The 27,535-nt window shown below is 49.3% G+C and overlaps 1 protein-coding gene and 2 non-coding genes across 3 annotated transcripts; 2 read left to right on the forward strand and 1 right to left on the reverse strand.

The window, feature by feature from the left end:
* Positions 1-27,535, reverse strand: LOC133363040 (dual specificity tyrosine-phosphorylation-regulated kinase 2-like). Its single transcript, XM_061582050.1, has 11 exons — positions 27,479-27,535; positions 20,255-20,357; positions 17,879-18,027; positions 17,535-17,668; positions 17,148-17,294; positions 16,505-16,643; positions 15,527-15,608; positions 14,592-14,756; positions 6,334-6,394; positions 5,223-5,340; positions 1-1,633 (listed from the first exon to the last, which is right to left on the reverse strand). The coding sequence occupies exons 2-8, from the start codon at positions 20,355-20,357 to the stop codon at positions 14,689-14,691; spliced, it is 822 nt and encodes a 273-aa protein (XP_061438034.1). The 5' UTR covers positions 27,479-27,535; the 3' UTR covers positions 1-1,633; positions 5,223-5,340; positions 6,334-6,394; positions 14,592-14,688.
* Positions 22,000-22,072, forward strand: TRNAR-CCU (transfer RNA arginine (anticodon CCU)). The gene has a single exon. It is a non-coding gene; the product is annotated as a tRNA-Arg (tRNA).
* TRNAR-CCU (transfer RNA arginine (anticodon CCU)) lies at positions 22,529-22,601 on the forward strand. The gene has a single exon. It is a non-coding gene; the product is annotated as a tRNA-Arg (tRNA).

A 27,535-nucleotide genomic window follows, 5' to 3' on the forward strand; every position in this document is an offset into this window, starting at 1 on the left:
CTCAAATGCTGGTTCAGCTATGCCCTTCCATGTCCTGGAAACCGTGGCGAGGTCATCCTCTGAGGACTGCCCGGATGAAAACCAGGATGGCAGGGCCCAGCGTAGGGCTAACTACACTAATGAGCTAGTCCCATGTGTATGGCGTGTGTAGTGTATAGTGTGTACAGTCAGTTCTGCTATAACGTGTTTTGATCACGCTAATAATGTATTAAGGAACACATTCTTTTAATAACGCGATTGAGTGAACAGAACTACGCTGTGCGAGTAGAAATAAGCGGTTGTATGGCTGCCTCGGCATAACATCACGATGCAAGGCGCTTCTAGATGCTACCCATGCACCTCAGTCTTTGTTCAGCCTACATACGCATCTCGCGTGTCATCGCAGACTGGGTTTTACTCTATACAGTATTGCTGTATTTGTCTTGCTTTATCATGCAACTTTGTTGATTTTTTATTACAAAGCAATATTAATGAATTAATTAACCAAGTTTCTTTCAAATATTCTGTGTTTATCATGTTGTTCGTAAATTTATTTGCTAATATAACATTTTTAAACATTATAAAGTACGTTTTTTGGGTGGAAAAGGTGTAACTTTTGATGCTATGGAAACAAATTAAGCCTTTAACATGTCTTTCCTATGCTTGCTTAATGACTAAATTACAGTCAACCCTTCTGCATCACGACATTCCCCATCGCGGTTTCAATATATCGCGGGGTCGGCATAAGAAATGAAATGGAAATTTTTGGGGAGTTTTTGGGAGTTTTGCGAAAGCCACAGATGACATGCGAAGGTCAGCAGACGACACAAAAAGTTTAGTAACTCATAAATGCATAAAATATATGTACAGTACTGTATAACATTAATCTATTGTATCTTTTAATACCATAAATATACACAATACATTTTTTACGTTACATTTTGTAAAAAGTTAAAGTTTTCTAAAAGAACGCAAAAGCCATCAGACGACACGCAAAGACTGAACATGTAGAGATAACTTAAAAAGTTTAGTAACTGGAGGTGCTCTCTTCGCTCGCCAAGGGGACCAAACATCTTATGCGGTTTTTCCAGATCGCGGGGGGCCTGCACCCCTAATCCCCGCGATGTGTAAGGGTCGACTGTACTTGCTTAATTACCAAATTACTTAATAACCATATTCATGGAACCAATTACCGTCGTTAAGAGCGGTTTTATTGTATTTATGTGGGGTTAAAAAAACTCAGTAGATGGGATCTGATATTGACGCTAGCACCGGAAGTTGCTCATGCATTCGCTTAGGCGAGCGTGTGTATACGGTGTGTGGAATGTGTACACGCCCAGGATGAGCATTACGGTCGCATGCGGTGCATTTCTTAAAGCCACGGAAGAATGAGCATACGGCCCTGTACGCACTAACCAGACGTGACTGCTTCTTCTCTTTCTGCAGGGGCTCACCCCACTGTCTCGTCTCCTCCTTGGCGGATGCCTCTGCGTGGATTGATGTGTCCACAAGAGGCACACACTGACTCGGCACTTCCTCATCCCTCGGCATTTCCTCATCCCTCGGCATTTCCTCATCCCTCGGCATTTCCTCATCCCTCAGCCAGCTATGCGCCAGTGCCTCTGCTGGTGTCATCCGCAGAGCTGGATCCCATCTGTTGAGACACAGAAATATGTGGCACACGTGGTAAGGGTGATAATGATGTAAGGATTTATGTGCATTTCTTTCTCTCACTGTGTCCATTAACTTAAGTGTGTATGTTAAACTTCTTTCGCACCGTACATAGCCAATTGCAGGTGCGGGTGAAGGACAACAAACTACATTCAATACGGAGTTATAAAAAGATGTAATTTTCAATCTAGAGTTAAAAGTGAATTTCCCAGTGATATTGTGGCTCATTTGTGGTAAGCATTTTGTGTGTAATGAGTGCGACCTTAAAATATATTCGTTCAGCAAATGTAATCTAATGCAGCTCCGTGAACACTGGACGGACATGGTTGAATCTTGCAAAGAATGTTGTACAGTGATACCTCGGTTCACGAACGCTTCTGTTCACAAACAACTCGGTTCACGAACAGAAAAGTTCATAAAAATATGCTCCGGTTCACGAACTCCGCTTCGGTTCACGAACAGGAGCCGCGGCCATTTTAATGCTATTTCCAGGCTGTCACATGGTCGTGACTTCCTGTAGGAAGATCGTGGAGAGAAGAGACACAGAAAGAAGTACTGTGAGTACTGTGAAGACACTTTCAGTGACTTTTTGCTTTTTGGTGTGCTTTTTAGCCCATACAGCACTGTACTGTACTACTGTACTGTACAATACTGTACTTACTGTATTGTACAGTTCACCCGTTTGAGTGCTTACTGAAGTCATCTCAAGCAAGGTTAGTGTTCTCTCTTTATACCTTACTATACTATACAGTACTAATATGTATTGTAATTTGTTTCATATTTTTGTGCTTCAAAAACCAAAGAAAAAGGTCAGAACGGATTAACCGGATTTACATTGAACCCTATGGGAAAATGTGCCTCGGTTCACGACCAATTCGGTTCACGACCAGAGTGAGTTCACGAATTAAGTTCGTGAACCGAGGTATCACTGTACATGCTGCAGCTTCCTAATGCTTTTTCCAGACGTCCCTTAGACTAGTGAGTTGCAATAATCAAATATACCACGATGTTGGCTATGTCATGACTCAATAGTGGCTGATTGTGTCATAGAGCCCTGATTTTAAAAAATTGCAGGACCTGACTATATATATTAAAAAAAGAGAAGCAGAAATCCTCCACTATTGGTGATGACTGTCAGATGAACCTTCTGTTCTCCCCACTGTGCCACCTTGATGTATTTGTCCCCCTGGTGCTCCACTCATTGTGAACATCGCTCCACCACCCTCAATTGTTGTTGGAGGGCCAATGCTTCCAACTGCCCAGTAGCCTGGCGTTGCCCAGTGGCATACTTCACGAGCCCACCTCCACATACATGATATACATATATCGATATATGTTCCTTTTAAGGGCTTTTCTGTAAGGGTATGTGAGTCTATGGGTCTCTATAAGTGTAGAGACCATATAAGTGTATGAGTCTGGGTCTTTATATGTGTATGGACCATGTCAGTACATGTGAGTCTATTGGTCTATTTGTAAATGTATGGCTGATGTAAGTGTATGCAAGTTTGTCGGTCTCTATGTAAGTGTGTGGACATTAAGGGCCTTCATGATGGTGGCCAACCTCAGGTAAAGCTACGTGGCCAGAAGTCAGAGCCATTCCCTGTTTACCTTGGGGTGCGAAAGGGATGTCCTCTGCATCCCACATTATTTAACATCTTTTCGTCCATGTAGTTTGTCGAGCCTTTGATGGCTGTACCGGAGAAATTTCCATCTGGTACAGAGAAAATGGGAGACTGGGTGGGGTCGAGTAATGGCTCGCTATTGGTCAACCATGTAATGTATGCTGATCTGGTGATTGCTGCTCACTCAGAGGAGGAGTTGGAAGCACTACTGCTGAACCTGGAGATTGCCACTCAGAGGTGGGGCCTCACCATCAGCCCCACCAACACTAAGCACCTGCATGGGTATTTTGTACCATCAAACACTCCACCCCCTCAGCTCCCCGTTGGTCATGGAACAGTTGTGGAGAGAGTGGAGAGTTTCCCATACCTGGCCAGTGTGCTTATGACCAGCTCCGGTTTGACAGCAGAGGTCTTACTGAATCAGCAGTTGGGCGTCGTTTTTTTATCGGCTGAGCAATGCTGTGTGGAAGCTTTCTGGTTTGTCGCTCCACACGAAGCTTCAGATCTTCTCGGGCACAGTCATGCCCTCTCTTCTCTATGCTTGTGAAACGTGGAACCCTCTAAAGGAATATCTGTGCCTGTTATAAACGTTTAGGCTGGCATTCCTTTGATCCATCCTAGGTTTATCCAGGCTGGATTGTGTGAGGAGCTCACAAATTCTTGAAAGATTTGGACACATTCCCATCAGTGAGCTCCTCCGACAGGTAAGGCTGGATTGGCTCGGTCATGTAGCCCGCATGCCCAGCCACCGCATACCCAAGCAGCTTCTGTTTGGTTGCATCGAGGGGGATAAATTGGCACGACACGGGCTGGAGAAGAGATGGACTGATGCGGTACGAGAGGATGTGGAGCTGAGTTGACTTGCCGAAGACTGCTACCTGCAGTGTCAAGATCGGCCTCTGGAGGAGGCTCATGAAGGACGCTACTGGGCAGGTGGAGACAGCCGCCCTCGGAGGGCAGAGGAATGATGCTCACAACACTTAGTGGAGCGCCAGGCGGCTAAAATTCAGTAAGTTGGCACAGTAGGAGGTACAGTGGTGCATGTGTCAGTCATCTCAGTCAGCCAAACCATGGCACCTGCTGGGTATGTCCCATGACCTACAGTCAGCGAGCCTTAGGCACTCCACGTCTCAAAGTGCACCTAGCCTGGCACAAGCGTCATGGTCACATCACCATCACTTAGGGGCAAATGGCGGTATTGGTATGGACCATGTGAGTGTATGAGAGTCTATGGGTCTCTCTATACACGTGTAGTGTAATAACGCGGGCTGCTGACAAGAAAGCGGTACTGGCAGCAGGGGGCAGTACACACGTCAGCAGCGGGAGATCTAAAAAGAAGCCCAGGAAGAAATCGATCTGGAAGCCTGAGAACCCACTAGTAGGTTCGAGAAAGAGGGCGTAGCGAGGCGGGGCGAGGCCACGCAAGGGGGATAAAAGGGGGCCCGGGACGAGAGCTCGGGGCTGTTGCTGGAAGTGGATCCCCACGCTCTGTCACCATTCGTCACCTTCGTCACCGCAGTCTCCGACCACCTTTGACGCCGCTAGCTAGGCAGCCTGCAGACTGCTCCATCTAGGTAGTGCCGTCAAGGACATGGATGTGTGACTAGCGCGTAGACACGCGGGGCACATGTGGTTTCCTGACGTGTGGAATAAGGAAGGTCCCTTAAGAACCCTGTCTCCGACTGAGTCACTACACGTGTATGGATCATGTCAGTGTATGTGAGTCTGTGGGTCTCTATGCAAGTGCATGTTTTTACATGCAAGTCTATGGACAAGGTTGTCTAATGGGATATATGGCTTAGGAGATAAAGAATAATCAGAATAGAGAGTGGAGCTAGTGATCAAAGAGGAGCATTCGCCAGTGATGCTAAACTATTAAACTCTTTTCTTTTTACCAGGTGACTGACTGGGAAAAACCACTCTGTGGGGGGGGGGGGGGGGGGTTCTTACTCCAGGCAGCGGCTAATGAGGTCGTGGAACTCCGAGTCCTGGCTCCCGAGTGCCAGGTATAGGGAGTGACTGCCTGGGACCCTGCTTTGTCCGGACATCAAAGGCATCCCTGAACCATCTGGAGGGATGATGCAGACCAGGTAAAACATCATTACAAACCACAGCACCCTTGTACACCCACAACGCAGAAACACAATCTTATAGTGCTATGACATAGACCAGTGGGAGTACTTTGACCGCTTGTTGCAGAAGTTCATGGTTCAAATTCTGCAAGCCGCCATGGTTATTACTTCAGTAATTACTTCAGTAATAACCATACGATGCTTTGCGCTGTTTGGTTTAAAGTAGAACGTTACAGACCTTGTGAAGTCATAAGATTATCATGCTGGTGTTACGCCCGCTACTGAAAAATGACTGCAGACGGTGTCTGTGAAACACAGCAGGCACCATCCTTTGTGATAGCTTTGCGTTCTAAGAATGATAGTGCAAATACCAAGTGCATTCAATAAGTATTAACTATGATAGATCCTAGAGGTAAAAAAGAAAAGCTCTTTTAACTTTGATTTAACCTCTTTCAAGCAAAACATTGTTTTTTACCAGGTAAAGCCCACTGAACTATTGCCTCTTTTTAAGAGGCGACCAGGCAAAAGGGAGAAGATAAGTTCCCGCAATGTACAGCAACCAGGGTGGGGATCTACGCTACGATCTTCTGCATTGCAGGTGAGGGAGGTAACGTCTCCTCGCCTCTGCAGCATCCCAAAAACGTCTGATCTCATTGTTAAACGTGGTTTTGAACATTACCCTTCACATTACAGGTGATTCAACAAAAATAATTATGATTATAATCACAACTGGCATCTCTTTAATCGCTTGCACTCATGGTACTTTAATTTGCTTGCCTTTGTCGGGTGGTTGGAGAACCTTAATGACACAAATTTGGGTAGATCACCATGAGGCCTAACCCTTCCCCAAAAATGCATTACGAATCATATTGACTGCCAAAACACATGTGGAAGTAGTTGAATATACAAAGTAATGCCCCACTAAACTCTTAACGGACCCAGCTCCCCCTCAAACTTAACGCGATTCCCCCGCACGCCCCTTCACTCACCAAAGTACTTGTTTCTCTCAGGCGCGTCATCAATCAAATTCTGAGGAGGCATCCCGAGGATCTACACACAATTCACACAGAGACAATGATCACCCATACAGTATTGACACACTTGTGTGGAAAGTTCTGTTTGTGAGCACCTACTGATGATGGCACAGCACCCAAGGCCACACCACAGCAACTATTTTACAAATCACTCCAGGTATTGATTTAATGCTGAGTCGATATTTGAGAGGCCAAGGACTGGTCCAACATTCAACACCACACGGTCAGGGTGCTAACCACTCGGCTACCGCTCCCGATGGTTCTCGCATGCAGGTGTAAAGTAGTAACTCGGCAGGAGACGACTTCACGGGTAGCACACTCTTTATTTTCGCCAACTTGTAGTTACACGGATGACTAACACCCTACTTCGTTACACGGGTGACCAACACCCACTTAGCTACACGGGTGACGGACACCCACTCAGCCACAACTTCGTTACACGGGTGACCAACACCCACTTAGCTACACGGGTGACCAACACCCACTCAGCTACACGGGTGACCAACACCCACTCAGCTACACGGGTGACTAACACCCACTCAGCTACACGGGTGACTAACACCCACTCAGCTACACGGGTGACCAACACCCACTCAGCTGTACTGACACGGGCTCTTACGCCCTGTAGCCTTCCGGGACACACCCAGCCGGGGTGCCCGTCTCGGCTCTGGGTACCACCGTCCCGACCCACACGGGCGTCGGACTACGGTCCCCCCAGTCTCGGCTCCGAGCCACACAGGGCCCCTACCTCCTCCACCCCGTCTTCGGTCTTCAACTGGTTAACACTGACCACGAGTGCTCTCGCGCGTCCCCCTTTATACCCCTCCTGCGGACGTCGCTGAGAGTACCCACTTATCTGACCAATCACTGCACACTCGCTACGATCCTCTTTTCCCAGCTTGTGTGAGCGCGCCTCACCACCGGCGCGCGCGTCCATGCCACGCCCACATCGCGTGCCCAACCCCGCGCCCCGTGATCCATCACTGCCGGCGCACGTCAATACCACCACTACATCACCCCCTACCACATAGCTCGCAGCCGACCCGGCTGCTAATAAAACATACAACACCCCTTCACCCCCACGTGTGCCCCGTAACATAACACAAACCCTAACAACACAACATGAACACCGCAATCCGCAAAACCCAGCAACCGCCACACCCGCAACAAGAACAACATGCACAATCCGGCGAATGGCAACGATACTGTGTATGCGGAAAGAGTAACAATAAAAAAAATTTCTTTAATCATTTTCTCTTCTTTTCTCTCCGACTCATGCAGCGTCCCAATGTCCGAGCGTCCCTTGAACGGGACATTACCCCGGCAGAGGGGGAAGCCGGCAACGAAGTCGGGCTTTAACAAAAAAAAGAAAAACATTTTTTTTTTCTTTTTTTTTTCATGAAAAGTGTTGCGTCCTTGCCCGAGTCCGCCTTGCCGGACCGTCGTACGGCACAGGACGCAGTTGGCCATCCGGCGGCGCCGGCCGTTCAGGAAGGCATGGGCCAGGCATCGGGGCTCCGCGCGAGCCGCGGGGTTCCGGTTCCCGACGGTCAACAGCCGTCAGGTCCGAGACACCTGGGGGTGGGTCAGGTGGAGACACGTGAGGATCAACCTGCGACACATCCCTCCCCGAGTCGACGGTCACATCACACGCTCGGTCGTCACGGCACAACCCGGGGTCACGCGGCGCCGCGTAGGGTTTCAGTCGGGAGGGGTGCACGTACCAACGGCGTTTTCCCCATTTAATCTGTATACTCTGGGGTCGTGCAACCCGCACAATTTCCACCGGTCCCCTCCATGGTCTCAACAGTTTGGGGGACGTAGCCAACGGTGCGTGTGGACAATGCAGCCAGGCCTTATCGCCCGGTTCCCAATTGTGCGTATGCACCTTCCGTTCATGCAATCGCTCGTTCGCGATCTGCCGAGAGCGTGAATTCAATCTCGCAGCCTCTCGCGCCTCAGCCAATTTGGCAATGTTAAACTTAATGTGGTCTGCCAATTTTGATTTAGCACGTGGCTGTGAAATCCCCAGTTGGACGTCCATGGCCGGATCAGCCTCCCGCCCATACATCAGAAAAAATGGAGAAAACCCCCGTCGCCGCATGGGGTGCCATCCGATAGGCCGCTAGTACCCCCGGTACCTGTAAGTCCCAATCCACCTGGTCGTCGCATACCTGTTGGCACAGCATAGACGTAATCGTCCTGTTCAGACGTTCAACCATACCGTCAGTCTGCGGGTGGTACGGGGAGGTACGTACTTTCTTTGTACCCAACAGGTCGCACACCTCGCGCAACAAAAAACTCGAAAAGTTTTTCCCTTGATCCGTCAGCAAGCGTTCGGGGGCGCCTTTGTCCAAAACATAACCTTGGACAAAGGCGTCCGCCACTGCCGCAGCCGACTGGTTGGCGAGTGGACACGCCATGGGCCAGCGGGTGAAGTACTCTACGCCAACCAGCAGGAACTTATTTCCCCGAGGTGTAGTGGGAAAGGGCCCCAAGATGTCTAGCGCGACCAATTCGTTCGTGCGCGAAACTTGAATGGATTGAAGCGGTGGATTAGCCGCTATTGGTGGCGGTTTTCTTTTAGCGCACCCTACACACCCCTTAAGAATGTTCGCCACGTCACTGCCCATCCCAGGCCAATAGTAGTCTCGCTGAATGAGGGCGAGCGTTTTGTGAAACCCCAGATGCATGAGTCGTTCATGGGCAGCCAGGACGACCTTCCCCCGTACAGCAACCGGCACCACAAGCATGTGACGCCGGGACATGGAGTCCCACTTCATCAAGAGGCCCTGTCTGCACACCCAGGAACCGACCCGCGTTTCCCCGCCCTCGGGAACGTTAACCTTCCGACGTAGCGCGAGTAGGGAGCTGTCGGCCATTTGCAGACGGCCCCACTCGATGAGAGGCAATGCTAACAGCGAGTCCCTCCCCGTGGGGGCGTCGACCCCCGTAGTATCCGTGGCGGCTAGCACCACTTCCGCGGGGACATCGACAGAAGGTTTACACCGCGCCTGATCCCAACTGACATGCGCATTCCGTACGCGTCGGCAACCGTGACAATGCATCCGCATTCGAGTGGCGCAACCCCTTGCGGTAAATCGTCGTGAATTGGTAGTCCTGAAGGACCTCCAACCATCGGGACAATTGGCCGGATGGCTGCGCCACCCGCATAGCGTATTGGAGAGCCGCATGGTCCGTGCGAACCGTAAAGTGACGGCCATACAGATACGGCCTGAATTGCTGTATAAAAAACACAATCGCCAGCAATTCACGCCGTGTCACGCAGTAGCGTTGTTCCGCGGGGGACAGAACCCTGCTACCGTAGGCGACCACCCGTTCGACCCCCCCGACCACCTGTGAGAGCACTCCCCCGATACCCGTGTTACTGGCATCCGTGTCGAGCACAAACGGTTGCGTGAAATCGGGGTAACACAAGGGGGGAGCCTGCACCAAGGCGTCACGAAGGGAGCAGAACGCGGCCTCCTCCTCCGGCCCCCAGTGAAACCGCACCCCTTTAGCCGTCAAGGCGTGCAGGGGCCTGGCTATGGTGGCAAACTGTTTGACAAAACGACGGTAATAGGAGGCAAATCCTATGAAGCTGCGGACTTCAGTAACAGAGGTCGGTGTTGGCCATGAGCCGACGCATTGCGTCTTAGCAGGGTCCGTCGAGATCCCCGAACGGCTAACGATATGGCCCAAATACCTGACCGATTCCCGAAGCAGAAAACATTTAGCCGGTTTAAATTTAAGCTTCGCGGAACGCATCCTGAGAAACACTGCCCTCAGTCGCTGGAGGTGCTCCTCAAAAGTTCGGCTGAAAACGATGATATCATCGAGGTAAATCAAACAGGTGTCCCATTGAAGGCCTGACAAAACCAATTCCATGAGCCTCTGGAACGTGGCAGGAGCGGAATGTAAACCCATGGGCAATCGGTTGAACTCAAATAGGCCTCCCGGTGTCCGGAAAGCGGTTTTAGGTTTTGATTCGTCATCGAGGGGCAATTGCCAAAATCCCGAAAGCAAATCGAGCGTCGAAAAAAACTGTGCTCCTGCCAAGGCATCCAGCGACTCATCCATCCTGGGGAGCGGATACGCATCGGCCATTGATATTTTGTTTAGGCGGCGGAAATCAACACAGAACCGCAGGGATCCATCCTGTTTTTTAACCAAGACGATAGGAGCACCCCACGGACTGGAAGAGGGCGCAATGATGTCGGCCGCCAACATGTCATTTACTGCCGACTGCACATGCTCCTTCTCGGCTGGACTGAGCCGGAAGGGATTCTGTCGAATAGGGGCCGCGTCCCCAGTCTCTATGTGGTGGCGCAACAGGTCTGTGCAGCCAATGTCGTACTTGTGCCTGCTAAACACGTCAGCGAACTCGAGCAGCAAGCCCCTCAATGCACCCAACTGCACACTGGACAAGGTACTGGACCCGGCACACAACGCGTCCAACCACTCCGTCCCCTCCTCACTTTGGGGATGCGTATCGACATGTGAATCGGCGTGAGCAACGAGCTGTTCCTCGACGGGTAGCGGCGCGGCGTGAGCGAGCACCGTTCCCTGCGTAATCACGGCCGGCCGCGACCCCGTATTCAGGACCACAACGAACGGCTCACTGTCCCCCCTCACCATGGTCTGGGCCACCGCTAAGCCGAGGTCCCCTTTAGCCCTGTTAGACGGCCCCAATAGAACTCCCTGCGCCCCCGCATCCGCCCCAAGGGGTTTTCTCAACCGAAGGGGTACCAACATTTGCGATCCCGGGGGCACCCGTACAGTCCGGGTTGCCAGCGCCTGCACCGTCGCACAAGCCGTGCGTATCTTATTTGGACTCTTCAAAAACTCAACCCGCCGACCCGACGGAAGCTCAATGCAGGCCTGGTCTATGAGAATTTTTATGGGCATTTTAGACAGAAAGTCCGTGCCTAGTAAACAAGGAACGGCCAACGATGATGATACAAAAATAGGACCCGCCAATTTAATGTCGCCAATACAAATATTCGCCCGAATCTGGCCGATGATTCCCAAAGATCCCCCGTTTGCCGCGTAAAATGGTACGTCCACCGGCAGAAGTGGTCGACATTGTACGGGAAGAATATTATAAATAAGGTCCGAAATAATAGTGGCCGACGCACCCGTGTCCACGAGCACCCGGACCTCAACCCCGTCAATGTACCCCGTTACCACGGACGACCCGGCCGACGCAGCCACAATCCTGTGGGCCAATTCGGACCACTCGACTGCCTTCGGGCCGTACGCGGACCCCTCTCGCCGAACCGAACCCCCGGCGCCCATACACGGTCCCCCCACCGCTAAGCGGCGACCCGAACGTGCCGTGCGTGTGGACCGAACGTGTGAGGTGCCGCGACTTGCCGGGTTCAGTTGGGATGTCTTGAGTCCCTGGTCGTCGTCCGGACGTGGTCCCGCGGTGCGTTGACGCGGGGCCCGGCACCCGGCCGCGACGTGGCCCCGAAGGCCGCAGTTGTAGCAGACGACGAGGGACGTCGTAGGTTTCGGTTGCTCCAGCTTGCGGGAGGAGCGTGTGGGCGAACGACCTCCCGGTCTCCACTCCCCCGGCCTCGAACCAGCGAAGGCCTCCTCCCGAGGCACAGCAGGCTGAGGTCCGATGATCGTGGCGGCCGGTGCCCCGTTCTCCACCGATGCGCAGACGACCGTCGGCTTCCGCTGTAGGACCTCGTAAGCGTGGATACTCGTGGCAATCCCCAGGGAGCAGATGTCCATCTCGTCCGCCGTATTAATGGGAACTCCCAATCCGTGAGCCAGCGCCAGCAGCTGCTCCGTCACCATGGCGTCCTTCCCCTCCTTGTCCATGCGGGGAAAAGCTGAATCCGCCAGGGCGAGCAGCGCCGTGCGATAGGCGAGCGTTGTTTCTCCAACCACCTTCCGCCGATCGTAGAACTGGTGGCGACAGGTCGAGGGCGGCCCGAACACCTTGGCCAACAGGTGCAGCGCGGCCTGGAGCGTTGAGCGGGACGACCTCGGGGCAGACGTGAAGGCCGCAAGCGCGTCGTCGTCGAGCATCGCTGGCAGCGCGCGCAGGGCAGTGGTGTCGGACCACCCCGACATTTCTTGATGCGCGATGAACCGTCGCTGGAAGGCTCCCCAGTCGCCCCCGTCCGCCTTGAACACCGACAGCGCGGGCAATCGTTGCTGGAGAACTCGATCGTCGTCGTCGTCGTTGGAACGATTTTCCCGCGCGCCGCTGTGGTTGTAGAAAATGTCGGCTCCCTCTGCAGGCGCAAAATGGAGAGCTCCGGCGCTCGCCGATGACGCGGGCTGCGCTGTGTGGAGACCTCTGGCCACGTGGTGTCCGCGTTTCCCGCCAACCGGAGGCGGACCCTCAAAAATGGCGCCAACTCCCAAACTTTTGGCGCGAAACGCCTTATGGCGGGAACCCTCCAGTCGCGCCGCCTCTTCCAACCCCGCAGGCGTTCCACCGGCCACTGGAACGGAGATCTCCGCCAAGATCGCAGCGGCGGCGAGCAGCAACTCCGCCAGGCGGGAGTGTGCGTCCTGCAGGCTGGTGTCGGAGGCGGGCGGAGCATCGGCCATTTCCGCGAAGTGCTGCATCGGCGGCAACTCCTCGTCCTCTCCTCCCGAGGGTGGTGTCACCGGTACGTCGTCGTCTCCCCGGTCTTGCACGTGGGAACGAGAAGTCTTCCTTGTGTCCATTCTCCTTGAAGACAGGTTTACTTCTGACGCCAGTTGTAAAGTAGTAACTCGGCAGGAGACGACTTCACGGGTAGCACACTCTTTATTTTCGCCAACTTGTAGTTACACGGATGACTAACACCCTACTTCGTTACACGGGTGACCAACACCCACTTAGCTACACGGGTGACGGACACCCACTCAGCCACAACTTCGTTACACGGGTGACCAACACCCACTTAGCTACACGGGTGACCAACACCCACTCAGCTACACGGGTGACCAACACCCACTCAGCTACACGGGTGACTAACACCCACTCAGCTACACGGGTGACTAACACCCACTCAGCTACACGGGTGACCAACACCCACTCAGCTGTACTGACACGGGCTCTTACGCCCTGTAGCCTTCCGGGACACACCCAGCCGGGGTGCCCGTCTCGGCTCTGGGTACCACCGTCCCGACCCACACGGGCGTCGGACTACGGTCCCCCCAGTCTCGGCTCCGAGCCACACAGGGCCCCTACCTCCTCCACCCCGTCTTCGGTCTTCAACTGGTTAACACTGACCACGAGTGCTCTCGCGCGTCCCCCTTTATACCCCTCCTGCGGACGTCGCTGAGAGTACCCACTTATCTGACCAATCACTGCACACTCGCTACGATCCTCTTTTCCCAGCTTGTGTGAGCGCGCCTCACCACCGGCGCGCGCGTCCATGCCACGCCCACATCGCGTGCCCAACCCCGCGCCCCGTGATCCATCACTGCCGGCGCACGTCAATACCACCACTACACAGGCACGGGGCAGTGTTATTGGCATGGCCCAGCAAAACCGCGAACGCCGCACGTTGCAGAAGTTCACGGATCAATCCCAGTGACTGCCCTGGTCTTTACTGCGGTATTAAACCACAAAATACTATGCACCATCTGCCTCATTCACAGCGGAGGTAATGGGTCCCGTGGCGTCATTTGAAATTGCTTATATGGTTGTGAGAATTTTCTTCATTACAAGCAGTTGAGATGAAACAACAATAATTGGCGCGATAAATGCTCGTTCATCTGACAATTCAAATTATTTGCAGGTGGTGTAGGGTTACATTTGGCCAATCCGTGGCCTCATGCAATAATCTATCACGAGTCATAACACCAGCTCTAAAAATCTATGCGTTCCGCTCACAGTTACCTTGACAGGTCTACGCCTGAGTAATTGGTTCTATCATGCGGTTGTATGCAACTCAGTAGCTTGTGTGTGGACAACCATGCAACCAGTCGCGAGCAGTCGTACGCCTCTTTCTCACAGAAGAGACGACTCAAGTGGTCTGCTCAGGGAATTGTAAGGAAGTATTTCCTGTCGCATGTTCAATTGGTCATACCAATTCTGAATATTATTTTAATACCCTTGATGCGGAAATACTCGATGAGAAGTGAAAAACATAGTTAGAAGCAATGACTGAGTTGCGCGATTTCAAGAGCAAATTGGTCATGAAATTGATCACTCAATAACGGAATTGTCAGTGTTACTGCTGTGTGGGCAATACCTCCATATAACACGGGAGCTGGTCGTGTTTGTTGATGGCCGGAAAGAGGATGCGCCCGGTAGCCAACTCGGCCACTGTACACCCCAGCCCCCACATGTCAACCGGGAAAGATAACATGTGGCCCAGGTATGCCTCTGGGGCAAGGTACGCAGGGGAACCAAAGATCTGTGAACCTGTGAATTACAAAATACAAACATAACCAATATAGCCTTTAACAGCAACACATAGGCACGAAAAAACATGTATACAAACACATGTACTCACCCATAGGTCTAGACACATGCACACACAGGTGAAGAGACGCAAACACGTGTGCACACACACAAAACGTCCCCATATAGCCTTTAACAAATTTATCTGGCATTTGCTTTTAGCGAGCACCTAATGAAGGCCTGAACAACACACACGAAGATGGGTGGCCAGCACCACGCCCAGCCACCTTTGTCTTCTAAACTGGTGGTGCCTAGACACCACACATGGTACTCATTTATGGCTGAGTCGACCTAGGGGAGGCTCAGGACTGGTTCAGATATTCATGAACGCAAATTTTACTACAGTCACCAGGATTGTAGTGCTGTCGACTAACCCCAACACTACGGTTCCTCACTGCATAAACAAAGAAAAGTTCCCCCGTGTAGCCTTAGACATTGTTGGGGCAGGTGCAATTAGTGACCACCTATGAAGTCCAAAACGACACTTGAGGGGGGTGGGTGGCCTGCACCACGCCTTTGTCTCCTGAGTGGCATTGTTTACACACCACACCAGATACTCATTTGAGACTGAGTCTACCTAGGGGAGGCTCACAACCAGTTCAGAAAATCGCCACTCTCACCTGGGTCACCAGTTTCGTAATGCAGTGTGCTAACCACTACACTACCGCTCCTTGAACTGCATACACACACATTCTCATACTCAGCCACACACTCACGACTCACGTTGGCGTCCCACCAAAAAGCTGTTTTCAAAACTCATCATCCGGATGGTCCCTGCCCCAGGCTCTTTAATCGACATGTTCCTCTAGACGATAGGCAGCAGAAGATATTCACATTCAGAGGTCATGATAAATAATGTCAACTTGTAATACGCCAATGCCATGCAGTATTCACTCTATCTGGAAGAGAGAGAACCACTCCGAGGCACGAGGAGGGGCCACAGATGATGTTTCACACCATTGGTGTGATCCACCAACCTGCGGCTCTACAGTGCTGGATTACAGGCATGCACAACTATTCAGCCTGCAGCAGATTGGTCATGTAGCAAAATACCACAATAAATATTAAAAGGGGAATCTGAGATGACACGCTTGTGCCAAGGTTATTCATCGCAACTCAAGAGAATGTTTTCTGACGGATGCCACTGGGATGCCCTTTCAAATGTATTTAGATGAGATTATTCCAATCTCTAATCTCATATAGAGCACTCTGGGGTGCCCGGCGTAAAGGAGGGCGCTCTTATCATAACTGTATGACGATTGTTACAAGAGGGCCGAACGGAGCTTGTAGCTGTGAGTGTTAGTTAGGCAGAAGCATGCACATGCATGAAGTTGGTAACGCATTCTCATGCGCATGAGCAGCATGGAAACAGGTGGGCAGCTGTCAGGTTAAAGCACAGTTGCTTAATTTCAAAGCATCCTTTTACTTGCACTGGTTTGTGTCTCCATGATTTGGGCAATGCTTTGTTTCGACATGTCTGCTTTTCTCTAGTGCGAGTCCCTAATAGCAACAAAACTTTAAACTCAAGTTTCACCCATATATAACCCTCTGTACGACAGTTATCATGACCCGCAGCTACTGACAGTTGGACAGAGCAGATGCATTAACGCTTTGATCAATGGGTATAGGTTCTACGAAGACGAGCCCCGAACGGGAACTCAAATTAATGCTGCAGTTGTGCGGAACCTGGTGTCCACTCACCGGCTGGATGTCCCCATGCACGATTCCCTTTGCATGGAAATGAATGAGGAATTTGAGGATGGACTTGGTGAAGAGTTTCACCATTGTCATCTCAATGTGCTGGGGTGCCGTGCAATCAATGGCACTTAACAGACGTCTTCTGTTAAGGAGACAACAACACAAAGTCAGTGCCATCCTTTAAAGAGCTGAGTAAGCAATAACAATTATCAACAATTATTATACTCGTTTATCCATGGAAGCCTCACTAAATGTAAACACTTTTTTCCTGAGGGTCCTGCCAAGTTTCTCCTGTCGGGGTGACATTGTTCCTACGTGTAATCCCAACTGAGTTATTTTTAAGGTATGTTCTCAGCACTGGCAAATTTGGCCGATGCCAATTAAATTATGTGCGAGTGTTTCGCTATTGGAGGAATGCGGAGAATGGGGATAAATTCCATGCAGAACAAGTGGAGAACAAACTCCACACAGACACTTATCCGAGTCAGCAATCAAACCCAAGCTCTTGGAATGATGCACGAGTGTTACCACTGCCGTCACACTGACGGTTGTCGGTGTGGCTATCGAAAAATTAGCAAGGCTGGAGAAGAAAATGGAGTGGAGCAGCCAGCTTTACATGTCTCTGCTCAGACAGCAGGGTACGTACTTCGGTATGAGCTGCATGGCGAGGCAGTTGTGACCCCTGAAGGTGAAAAAGTCGAGGATTCTGACAACGTTGACATCATCATTGGCCCAGCCCTGAAGTTGGAGCAAGATGTGGTACTCCATCCACTGGCTGTGGTCTTCCTCGGCACTAAACAGCGGAAATCCACAGCTTCATATTAATTACAATAATTGACCCTTGTAACAGTTTGTCGCTCGCTCTCAAAGACAGTTGTCCTTCACCGCATCTGCGATTAACAGTGGGCTACGTATGGCGCGAAAGAAGTTAAACATAAATCCAGAGAAAACCCACACATATGAGCACCATAACACTACCCACGTAAATATGGAATTGATTTACTTCTCCATGCAAGACATTGTGAAGTCTTACCTGAATGACTGTCTCCACATCTTCACAGCCACTCGGGTGTTGGTCTTGTGGTCACGGCATTTGAAGATCTGGCTGTAAGGTCCGACCACCTTTTTCAGCACCTCATATCGGAAATGGAGATGCTCATGCTCGACCTGCGGTGCAATCACATCAACTAAGTATACTGATCCAGTCACTGCTCATTCAGTCACTGAGTATGGATGCAATATATGTGTGGCATGTGTAAGAGTTAGTGTGAATGTGTAGGGTATGTTGTCCGCCTGTTCTGCAGATTATTATGGTGTTTGTCAGTGTGCAGACTTTGTGTGTTCTCCACGTGTTACGTGACCTGAGGAGAGTCGTACCGAGACATAATGGTTGTAGACATCATCGTAGCCATGGTTTTGAGTGCCAAAGCCTTTGTTATGGACTCCGAAATACCAGACGTTATTCACGTTGAGGACCTCGCTTCTCTCGGTGGGGGTCAGGAAATCCCCAAAGAGCTTCAAGATTTCTGCAAACATAAGAACAATGATGATTAATATTGTCCTATTATAATATTGCTTTGTCAAATAAAACATTTTCGTTTTATTAATTTGTTCACTAAGCAATGTGGTCGTGTTTTTTTTTCATTGCATTTTTAACCAGTTCCGTATTCCTGTAACATGTGAAGAACAGACTGATAACGAATTTGGTATCACCACCTACAGTGAGGGAAAAAAAGTATTTGATCCCCTGCTGATTATGTACGTTTGCCCACTGACAAAGAAATGATCAGTCTATAATTTTAATGGTAGGTTTATTTGAACAGTGAAAGACAGAATAACAACAACAAAATCCAGAAAAACGCATGTCAAAAATGTTATAAATTGATTTGCATTTTAATGAGGGAAATAAGTATATGACCCCTCTGCAAAACATGACTTAGTACTTGGTGGTAAACCCCTTGTTGGCAATCACAGAGGTCAGACGTTTCTTGTAGTTGGCCACCAGGTTTGCACACATCTCAGGAGGGATTTTGTCCCACTCCTCTTTGCAGATCTTCTCCAAGTCATTAAGGTTTCGAGGCTTACGTTTGGCAACTCGAACCTTCAGCTCCCTCCACAAATTTTCTATGGGATTAAGGTCTGGAGACTGGCTAGGCCACTCCAGGATCTTAATGTGCTTCTTCTTGAGCCACTCCTTTGTTGCCTTGGCCGTGTTTTGGGTCATTGTCATGCTGGAATACCCATCCACGACCTATTTTCAATTCCCTGGCTGAGGGAAGGAGGTTCTCACCCAAGATTTGACGGTACATGGCCTCGTCCATCATCCCTTTGATGCGGTGAAGTTGTCCTGTCACCTTAGCAGAAAAACACCCCCAAAGCATAATGTTTCCACCTCCATATTTGACGGTGGAGATGGTGTTCTTGGGGTCATAGGCAGCATTCCTCCTCCAAACACGGCGAGTTGAGTTGATGCCTAAGAGCTCCATTTTGGTCTCATCTGACCACAACACTTTCACCCAGTTGTCCTCTGAATCATTCAGATGTTCATTGGCAAACTTCAGACGGGCATGTATATGTGCTTTCTTGAGCAGGGGGACCTTGCGAGCGCTGCAGGATTTCAGTCCTTCACTGCGTAGTGTGTTACCAACTGTTTTCTTGGTAACTATGGTCCCAGCTGCCTTGAGATCATTGACAAGATCCTCCCGTGTAGTTCTGGGCTGATTCCTCACCATTCTCATGATCATTGCAACTCCACGAGGTGAGATCTTGCATGGAGCCCCAGGCCGAGGGAGATTGACAGTTCTTTTGTGTTTCTTCCATTTGCGAATAATCGCACCAACTGTTGTCACCTTCTCACCAAGCTGCTTGGCGATGGTCTTGTAGCCCATTCCAGCCTTGTGTAGGTCTACAATCTTGTCCCTGACATCCTTGGAGAGCTCTTTGGTCTTGGCCATGGTGGAGAGTTTGGAATCTGATTGATTGATTGCTTCTGTGAACAGGTGTCTTTTATACAGGTAACAAGCTGAGGTTAGGAACACTCCCTTTAAGAGTGTGCTCCTAATCTCAGCTCGTTACCTGTATAAAAGACACCTGGGAGCCAGAAATCGTTCTTATTGAGAGAGGGTCAAATAATGATTTCCCTCATTAAAATGCAAATCAATTTGTAACATTTTTGACATGCGTTTTTCTGGATTTTGTTGTTGTTATTCTCTCTCACACTATTCAAATAAACCTACCATTAAAATTATAGACTGATCATTTCTTTGTCAGTGGGCAAACGTACAAAATCAGCAGGTGATCAAATACTATTTCCCTCACTGTATGAAACCGCGCTTTTGTCATGAAGACTTGTTTAACATCCATACGATCGTAGGACACCCAAGAAACATAGCCTAGCCACTTATTGGGCCCTTCCTGCTGAAATGATAATAAAATATACGATGCTTGTTTACCAAAGAAAGCTCCACTGAGTCCCTGGACTGCATATAATCACTAACACTAATTTTTTTTTTGCATTGGGATGTTTGAATAATTTTCTTTAGCTGTGGGAGGAAAATGGCGAACCCGGAGGAATCCCATGCAGAGCAGGGGGGAATCATCCCGACTCCAAAGAGAAATGCACGAGGAGTGTTCCTGCTGTGCCACCCTGCCTCGCGACATTTTTATTCCATAGCCATTCACATGCTTGTTTTTGTTTTCAACTGTGACCACCATGACGTCCCCCACCATGACTTCTCTGATCATATCTATCACCTCGTGGGGTTTTACTACTGGCGATGGCAATGCTGTCCGATGTGGGCAGCGCACTCCATTGCATGCTGCTCCTGGAGCCCACCTTCTCTTCAGCCTTGGCCATCTACACACAGACAAAGATGCAGGTCACCCGGTATAACCTTCAGCAATCTTTTGGGGAAAGTGCAGCAAGTAAGCAATGAGCCAACATCGCTGAGGGCCCTGGGTTCCATAGTGAGGAAGACCAGGCTTTGGCAATATGGGGCGAAGTTGCTACGTGGTCCAGCCATTGGGAACTCCCAGTGGCATTTGTCCCTGTGCATTAGTCTACCAGTGGACTGTTAGTCTACCAGTGGACTGTTAGTCTACCAGTGGACTGTTAGTCTACCAGTGGACTATTAGTCTACCAGTTGACTAGTCCTCCAATAATGTAGACTAAGATGTTATCTCCCTCGCCTGGATGAAGGAAGTTGTGGGTACGATGCCAACCCTGTGTGACTGATTGCATGAAAGTATAAAGTGATTATGAGAGAGTGAGTGAGCGTGAGTGTGAGAGTTTGTAAGTATTAGAGTGAGTGTAAGATTGCATGAGTTTTAGAGTTAGTGAGATAGTGAGTGTGAGAGTGCATGAGTTTGAGAGTGAGATAGTGTGAAGATGAGTGTCAGAGTTAGTGTGTGAGCATGAGTGATTGAGAGTAAATGTGAGTGAATTTGAGAGTTAGTGAGTGTGAGATTCAGTGTGTGAGGGAGTGTGAAAGTGAGAATGAGTGTGAAAGTTAGTGTGAGATTGATGTTGTAAGAGTGCATGGGAGAGTGAGAGAGTTAGTGTTAGAGTGAATGTGTGTGAACGTGAATGAGAGAGTTACAGTAAGTGTGATGGTAAGTAAGTGCGAGTGAGACAGAGTGAGTGAGAGAGTGAGTGAGCATGAAAGAATGTGAGAATGAATGAGTGGGGGAGTTAATGAGAGTGAGTGGGAGCATGATAAAGTGAGTGAGAGAGTGAGTGTGAGTTAGTGAGTGTGAATGTGAATGCATGTAAGAGTTATTGAGCGGGAGAGTAAGAGTGTGTGTGAGAGTGCATGTGGGTGAGCGAGTGAGACAATGAGTATGAGTAAGATAGTGAATGTGAGCGTGAGAGTAAATACTCGTGAGTTATTGAGCGGGAGTGTAAGAGAGTGAGTGTGATAGTGAGTTAGTGTGAGAGTGAGTGGGAGAGTGAGAGAGTGCATGTGACAGAGAATGAGTGAGTGAATGAGAGAGTATGTGAGAGTGATTACAGTGAGGGTGAGACAGAGTTTGAGAGTGAAACAGCGAGTCTGACAGCGTGCGAGTGAGTGAGCGTGAGTCTCACTGTGCTCCCTCCTCCTCGTCTCCACTCCCCGTAAAGAATGAGACCTCCTTTACCAGTGGCAAAATATAGTAATAGGTTTTTACCCTTTCAAATGATACAAAAACTGACACCTTTATACAAGGCATCATGTTTGCAATAACCACAACACAAGCAGTCAAAATGCGAACAAAAAGAAACAACTCTGATGATAATGATATGCACTGTCCTTGAAGTTGATTGGTCCACACCCGAGACAGCTTTTCTTAGAGCCTAGTCTCCATTGGTGTTGGACCAGATGACGCCAAAAGGCGTACAACTCAAAGACAGTGCACTATCAGAGTATTGAGAGCTCGGGGTAAGCATTTACACTATGAGACCTCTTTACCAGTGGCAAAATATAGTAATAGGTTTTTACCCTTTCATCATGCTACATGTAGCCCCAGTGGCCTAATGGATAAGGCACTGGCCTCCTAAGCCAGGGATTGTGGGTTCGAGTCCCACCTGGGGTGGCTGAGAAAAAGTTGTTCATTTTGTAAAATCAAAATGTCAAGTTAACGAATCTGATAATGAAAAGCCAAAATGGCGCTGTGCCTATTGAAGAGAGTTTTAAAACAGTGTTCAATTATACTCTTTGGTTCTTTCGGTAAAGTTACGTCGGTATAGTGTCCATCATCAGATGATGATGATGGATGCTTGTGTTGATGATAGACGCTTGTGTTGAGCCCGAAACGTCGTGATTTATTTTATTTTATACCTACGTGAATTTACCAAAAGAACCAAAGAGTATGGATTCCTGAAGTCACGAAAGCTTCAAATCAAGAGTTTTAAACAGTGTACTTTGGTGACAATTATCAACATTGATAAAGCAGAGAATAAAAGGGGAAAATACATATCCATTTCTATTATTATTGCGAGTTTATTTAAGAAGTCTGTATATAAGCCAGGTTTTCATCATGCTACATGTAGCTCCAGTGGCCTAATGGATAAGGCACTGGCCTCCTAAGCCAGGGATTGTGGGTTCGAGTCCCACCTGGTGTAGCTGAGAAAAAGTTGTTCATTTTGTAGACGTCAAGTTTATGAATCTGACGATGATAAGCGAAGGTGGTACTGTGCCGATCGAAGAGAGTGTGAAATCAGTGTACTTTGGTGACAGGAATCAACATTGATAAAGCAGAGGGGACGAAAGGGGGAAATACGTATCCATTTTTAAATCCTTCATATTAAGTTCACTTGCTTGCTTGCGCGCTTACGACCGTGCAAATCTTTCGGTCGTTTTTTAATCCACTTCCCGTGATCCAATCGAGCTGACATTTTGCACAGACTCGTTGTGCTTGACAATTTATTTTTGTGAAAAAATTTTTCCAAAATTTTCCACTTTTTAGGAAAAAAATTATTTCACTAACACAATCATATATTTTTCCTAAACACAGAAAATTATTCAAGAAAACAACAAAAATGTACAATATAAACAATCATACAAAACTGAAAACCTTATAATCCTTATATACGACTTTCCTTATATTTCATTTAAAATACCAATGTAATAAAAATGAAACTCTTACTCAAGAAAAACAGAAATGAATAATAAAATAAAACCGATGCCACGCATATAAAGGATTTATAGTGAAAAACTTTGTTTTTACGGGTTAATTTTTTGCTGCTACTGCTGCCAATTTCTCCTCTGCACGTCTCACTACACGCGTGCAGTGACGTCACTCACCTCCACGGCTATGGCCACGCCCTTATCTCTGTTACGTCAGACACTCAAACTCCTCCCACTCAACGAGTGACCACGTGACCGCTCAACGGTTCGTGCTGTGCGTGTCAGACTTGAGCAAAAAAGTTTGTGAATGTCAGAGTCAGTATGAGAGTGAGTATGAGTGAGAGTGAGTATGAGTGAGAGTGATTGAGTGTGAGAGTTGGTGAGTGTTTTAGTGAAAGAGTGAGTGTGAGTGAAAGAGACAGTGAATGTGAGAGTGCCTTTAAGAGTGTGCGAGTGAGTTAGTGAGAGGGTGAGTGTGATATGGAGTCTCACCGTGCCTCCTGCTCTTTTCCAATCCCCGTAAATAATCGCAACAAGAGCTCGGCTCTTTGTGCTGCTACTGCAGTTACCTCCTCTGCACCTTCTCCGTACACGCGTGCAGTGACGTCACACCTCCACGGCTATGGCCACGCCCCTATCTCTGTTGCGTCAGACCCTCAGACCCCTCCCGCTCAACGAGTGGCCACGTGACCCCCCAACGATTTGTGGTGTGACTGGTGAGACTTGAGTGAAAAAGTTCGTGAATTTGAGTAAGCGTCAGAGTAAATGGGAGAGTGAGTATGAGTGAGAGTGAGTGTAAGAGTTAGTGAGTGTTTTAGTGAAAGAGTGACATTGAGTGAGAGTGAGTATTCTAGTGAAAGAGTGAGGAGAGAGTGAGAATGAGTGAAAGTGAGTGCATGAGAGAGTGATTGAGTGTGAGAGTTAGTGAGTGTTTTAGTGAAAAAAGTGATGAGATCACTGCATGTCGCATTTAAGTGGTGAGTTCACTGCATGTCGCATTCAAGTGATGAGATCACTGCATGTCACATTCAAGTGGTGAGGTCACTGTATGTCACATTCAAGTGATGAGCTCCTCCTCCTGCACGTAGCGTGGCACAGCAGTCAACCCCCATGGCACCTGTTAGGTCTGTCCCATGACGTCCTGAATGAGTGGGTAGGCGAATGGGTCATTGGTGGGAGAGTGATTTGGTGGGTGCTAGAGTGAGTTGGTGGTTGGGTGGTAGAGTTACTTGGTGGGTGGATGGGTGAATGAATGAGTGGGTAGGTGGATGGGTGATTGAATGGTTGGATGAGTGGGTGGGTTCCTGCGAGGAGGTGGGAGGTGGAGGAGGTTGAGGTGGAACTGGTGGTGGAGGAGGTGGACTCCTGACAAGGCCATTTTACCCCACCCTACCTGGCCATTATAACCCCACCCTACCTGGCCATTATAACCCCACCCTACCAGCCTATTTTAGACCCCAGTGACACGACAAATATGAACCCAGACCCTACACATCACTGACAATTATCACGATTAGTAATACCCCTAGACAACAAAGCCGCACCTAATTAGCATCATTGCATACATTGACATAATTACCTAATTTTGTAAAATTACACCTTTTACATTTTTCATTAGATTTTTATTATTTTTCAAGACAATATATACAACAATCCCGACCCTGATGCCTGTTGTATATTTGGAGTTTACATGTTTCTCTCACTCTCCCCTTTGTCGTGTGAATTTATGTCTGGCTCTTCTATTTGTCCCTCCACATTTATAGTTGCTGATATAAATTTACACGTAAAAAGCCACTTAATTTGGCAATAATATGTGGCCAGGTCACGTCTGAAAAATAGATATATATCTTATGGGCCTTACCTGGTAAAATAAACAAATAAGCAGGTGGCTAGGTGAGTGATTGAATGAGAGTGTGGCTGAGTGAGTGATTGAGTCAGTGGTTGAGGGAGTGAGTGGCTGAGTTAGTGAGTAGTTGAATGAGTGAGTGGTTGAGTGAGTGGGTAGCAGAGTGACTAAGCAGCTGAGTGAGTGGTTGAGTGAGTGAGTGGCTGAGTGGGTGGCTGAGTGAGTGACTGAATGGCTGAGTGAGTGGCTGAGTGAGTGGTTGAGTGAGTGAGTGGTTGAATGAGTGGCTGAGTGAGTGGCTGAGTGGTGGCTGAGTGGGTGGCTGAGTGGGTGGCTGAGTGGGTGGCTGAGTGGGTGGCTGAGTGGGTGGCTGAGTGAGTGACTGGCTGAGTGAGTAAGTGGCTGAGTGAGTGAATGGCTGAGTAAGTGGCTGAGTGAGTGGTTGAGTGAGTGAGTGGCTGAGTGGGTGGCTGAGTGAGTGACTGGCTGAGTGAGTAAGTGGCTGAGTGAGTGAATAGCTGAGTTAGTGGATGAGTGGCTGTGTGAGTGAGTGGTTGAGTGAGTGAGTGAGAGGTTGAGTGAGCGGCTAAATGAGTCAGTGGCTGAGTGACTGAGTGGTTGAGTGAGTGGCTGATTGAGTCAGTTGGCTGAGTGATTGAGTGGCTGAGTGGGTGGCTGAGTGGGTGAGACACGGGGAGAGAGAAGGAGACACGGGGAGAGAGGGGAGGGAGACACGGGGAGAGAGGGGAGGGAGACACAGGGAGAGAGAGGAGGGAGACACAGGGAGAGAGAGGAGGGAGACAGGGAGAGAGAGAGAGAGGGGGAGACACGGGGAGGAGGTGAGAGGCAGGAGGAGAGTCTGTGGAGGAGGAGAGTGCGTGGAGGTGAGAGTGGAGAGATAGGAGGAGAGTGCGTGGAGGAGGCGAGGGCTCCTATAATGATGACTTCAAGGCATGCTGGGAGACAAGTTCATGTGACCCACATAGCACAGGGGCGACAGTGCCGGCTGGAGCCATCGCTGTTGGAACCGCATGGGCAGGGGACACAGAACGTGGCCTCCAACCCACCACCTGCACCAGCATCACCACCACAACCAACAACCACAACTAGAACCACAAATTCAATCACAAATGTAACCACAGTCACAACCATAACCACAAATAAAACCACAACCATAACCACAACTATAACCACAACTGTAACTAAAACCAACAACTACAATTATAACCACACCCACAACTATAACCACAATTATAACCATATCTACAACCACAACTCTCCGCACTAAAACTATGGACACAACTATAACCACAACCATAATATAACCACAACTATAACCACATCTCCGGTTAGCACAGTTGGCTAGGGGAAGCCCTGGACTGGTTCAGATGATCGTCACTGGTGTTGGCCGTGAGCGGGAATCGAACTTCCTCGGGTCCGTGGCGTGGCGTGCGAACCGCTACTCTACCGCTCCCTACATATACAACAACCATGAAAGCCAACATAACCATCTTCACCACAACTATAACCACAAAAACATAACATAACCATCACAACTTTGACCACAATCACAAATATAACCACAAACCCAAGTATAACAACAAGAACATAACCACCACAGCTATAACTACAACCATCACAACCTCAACTATAACCACAGCAACCATAACATAACCACCGCAACCTCCACGTACACAACTATAGCAACAAAAAATATAATCCCCACAACCGCAATTATAATCACAACCAAAAGCACAACAACAACCAACATTACCACCTACACCACAACTAAAACCTCCACTACAACCACCGATACAACCACAACTATAACCGCAGCCACCACAACCAAAACCACAACCAAAACCACCACAACCATAACAAGCAACATAACCACAACAACCACATTGATGCTGCTACTCAAACACCACCTACACAACCACTGTATCAAGGCTCTATGTCCCCGTGTGTCCATGTGTCTCCGTGTGTCTCCACGTGTCCCTGTGGGTGGGTGAATAGATGGGTTAGTGGGTGAGTTGGTGAGTGGGCAAGCGAGTGGGTGGGTGGGTGTGCGGGCGATGGAATCGAACCTGCACCTCTGGAGTGCAAATACAGTGAACTAACCACCCGCAATGTGGTGGGGTAAAGTGTGGGTACGCCCACCTTGCTCCAACACGTGCAGATCAGCGTGGAAGAGTAGACCAAATACCATAATTAGCGGCGTCTAGGGGAGGCCTCCTCCGCCAGCAGGCGATTCGCCTCCTTCACAATAAACCCTTCCTTGCAAAGATAAAACAAAGTCTCTTTGACTCATCCCATCAGCCTCTCATCAGCAGCAATGGCTCAACTCGAGCGCCACTCTGGGCCGGTTTCCACCTTCAGTGCCTCAGCAGCAGCAGCAGCAGCAGAGCCGGGCTCTGCTTGAACCGATGCCGTGAGCCCAGCAGCTGTGTAGAAGCCCGCGGCTGTGGGCCGCCTTTGTCTCTCCCCCGCCACTGCTGAGGTGTCCACGCCACGCGAGGTTCTCACCTTCAGGCTGAGTCGACCTCGAGGAGGCCCAGACAGCGAACCGCTTCAGAAGTTGGC

The sequence above is a fragment of the Lethenteron reissneri genome, unplaced genomic scaffold, assembly GCF_015708825.2.
Source record: "Lethenteron reissneri isolate LAM-NWPU_2019-01 unplaced genomic scaffold, ASM1570882v1 scaffold_1639, whole genome shotgun sequence".
Taxonomy (NCBI): Eukaryota; Metazoa; Chordata; class Hyperoartia; order Petromyzontiformes; family Petromyzontidae; genus Lethenteron; species Lethenteron reissneri.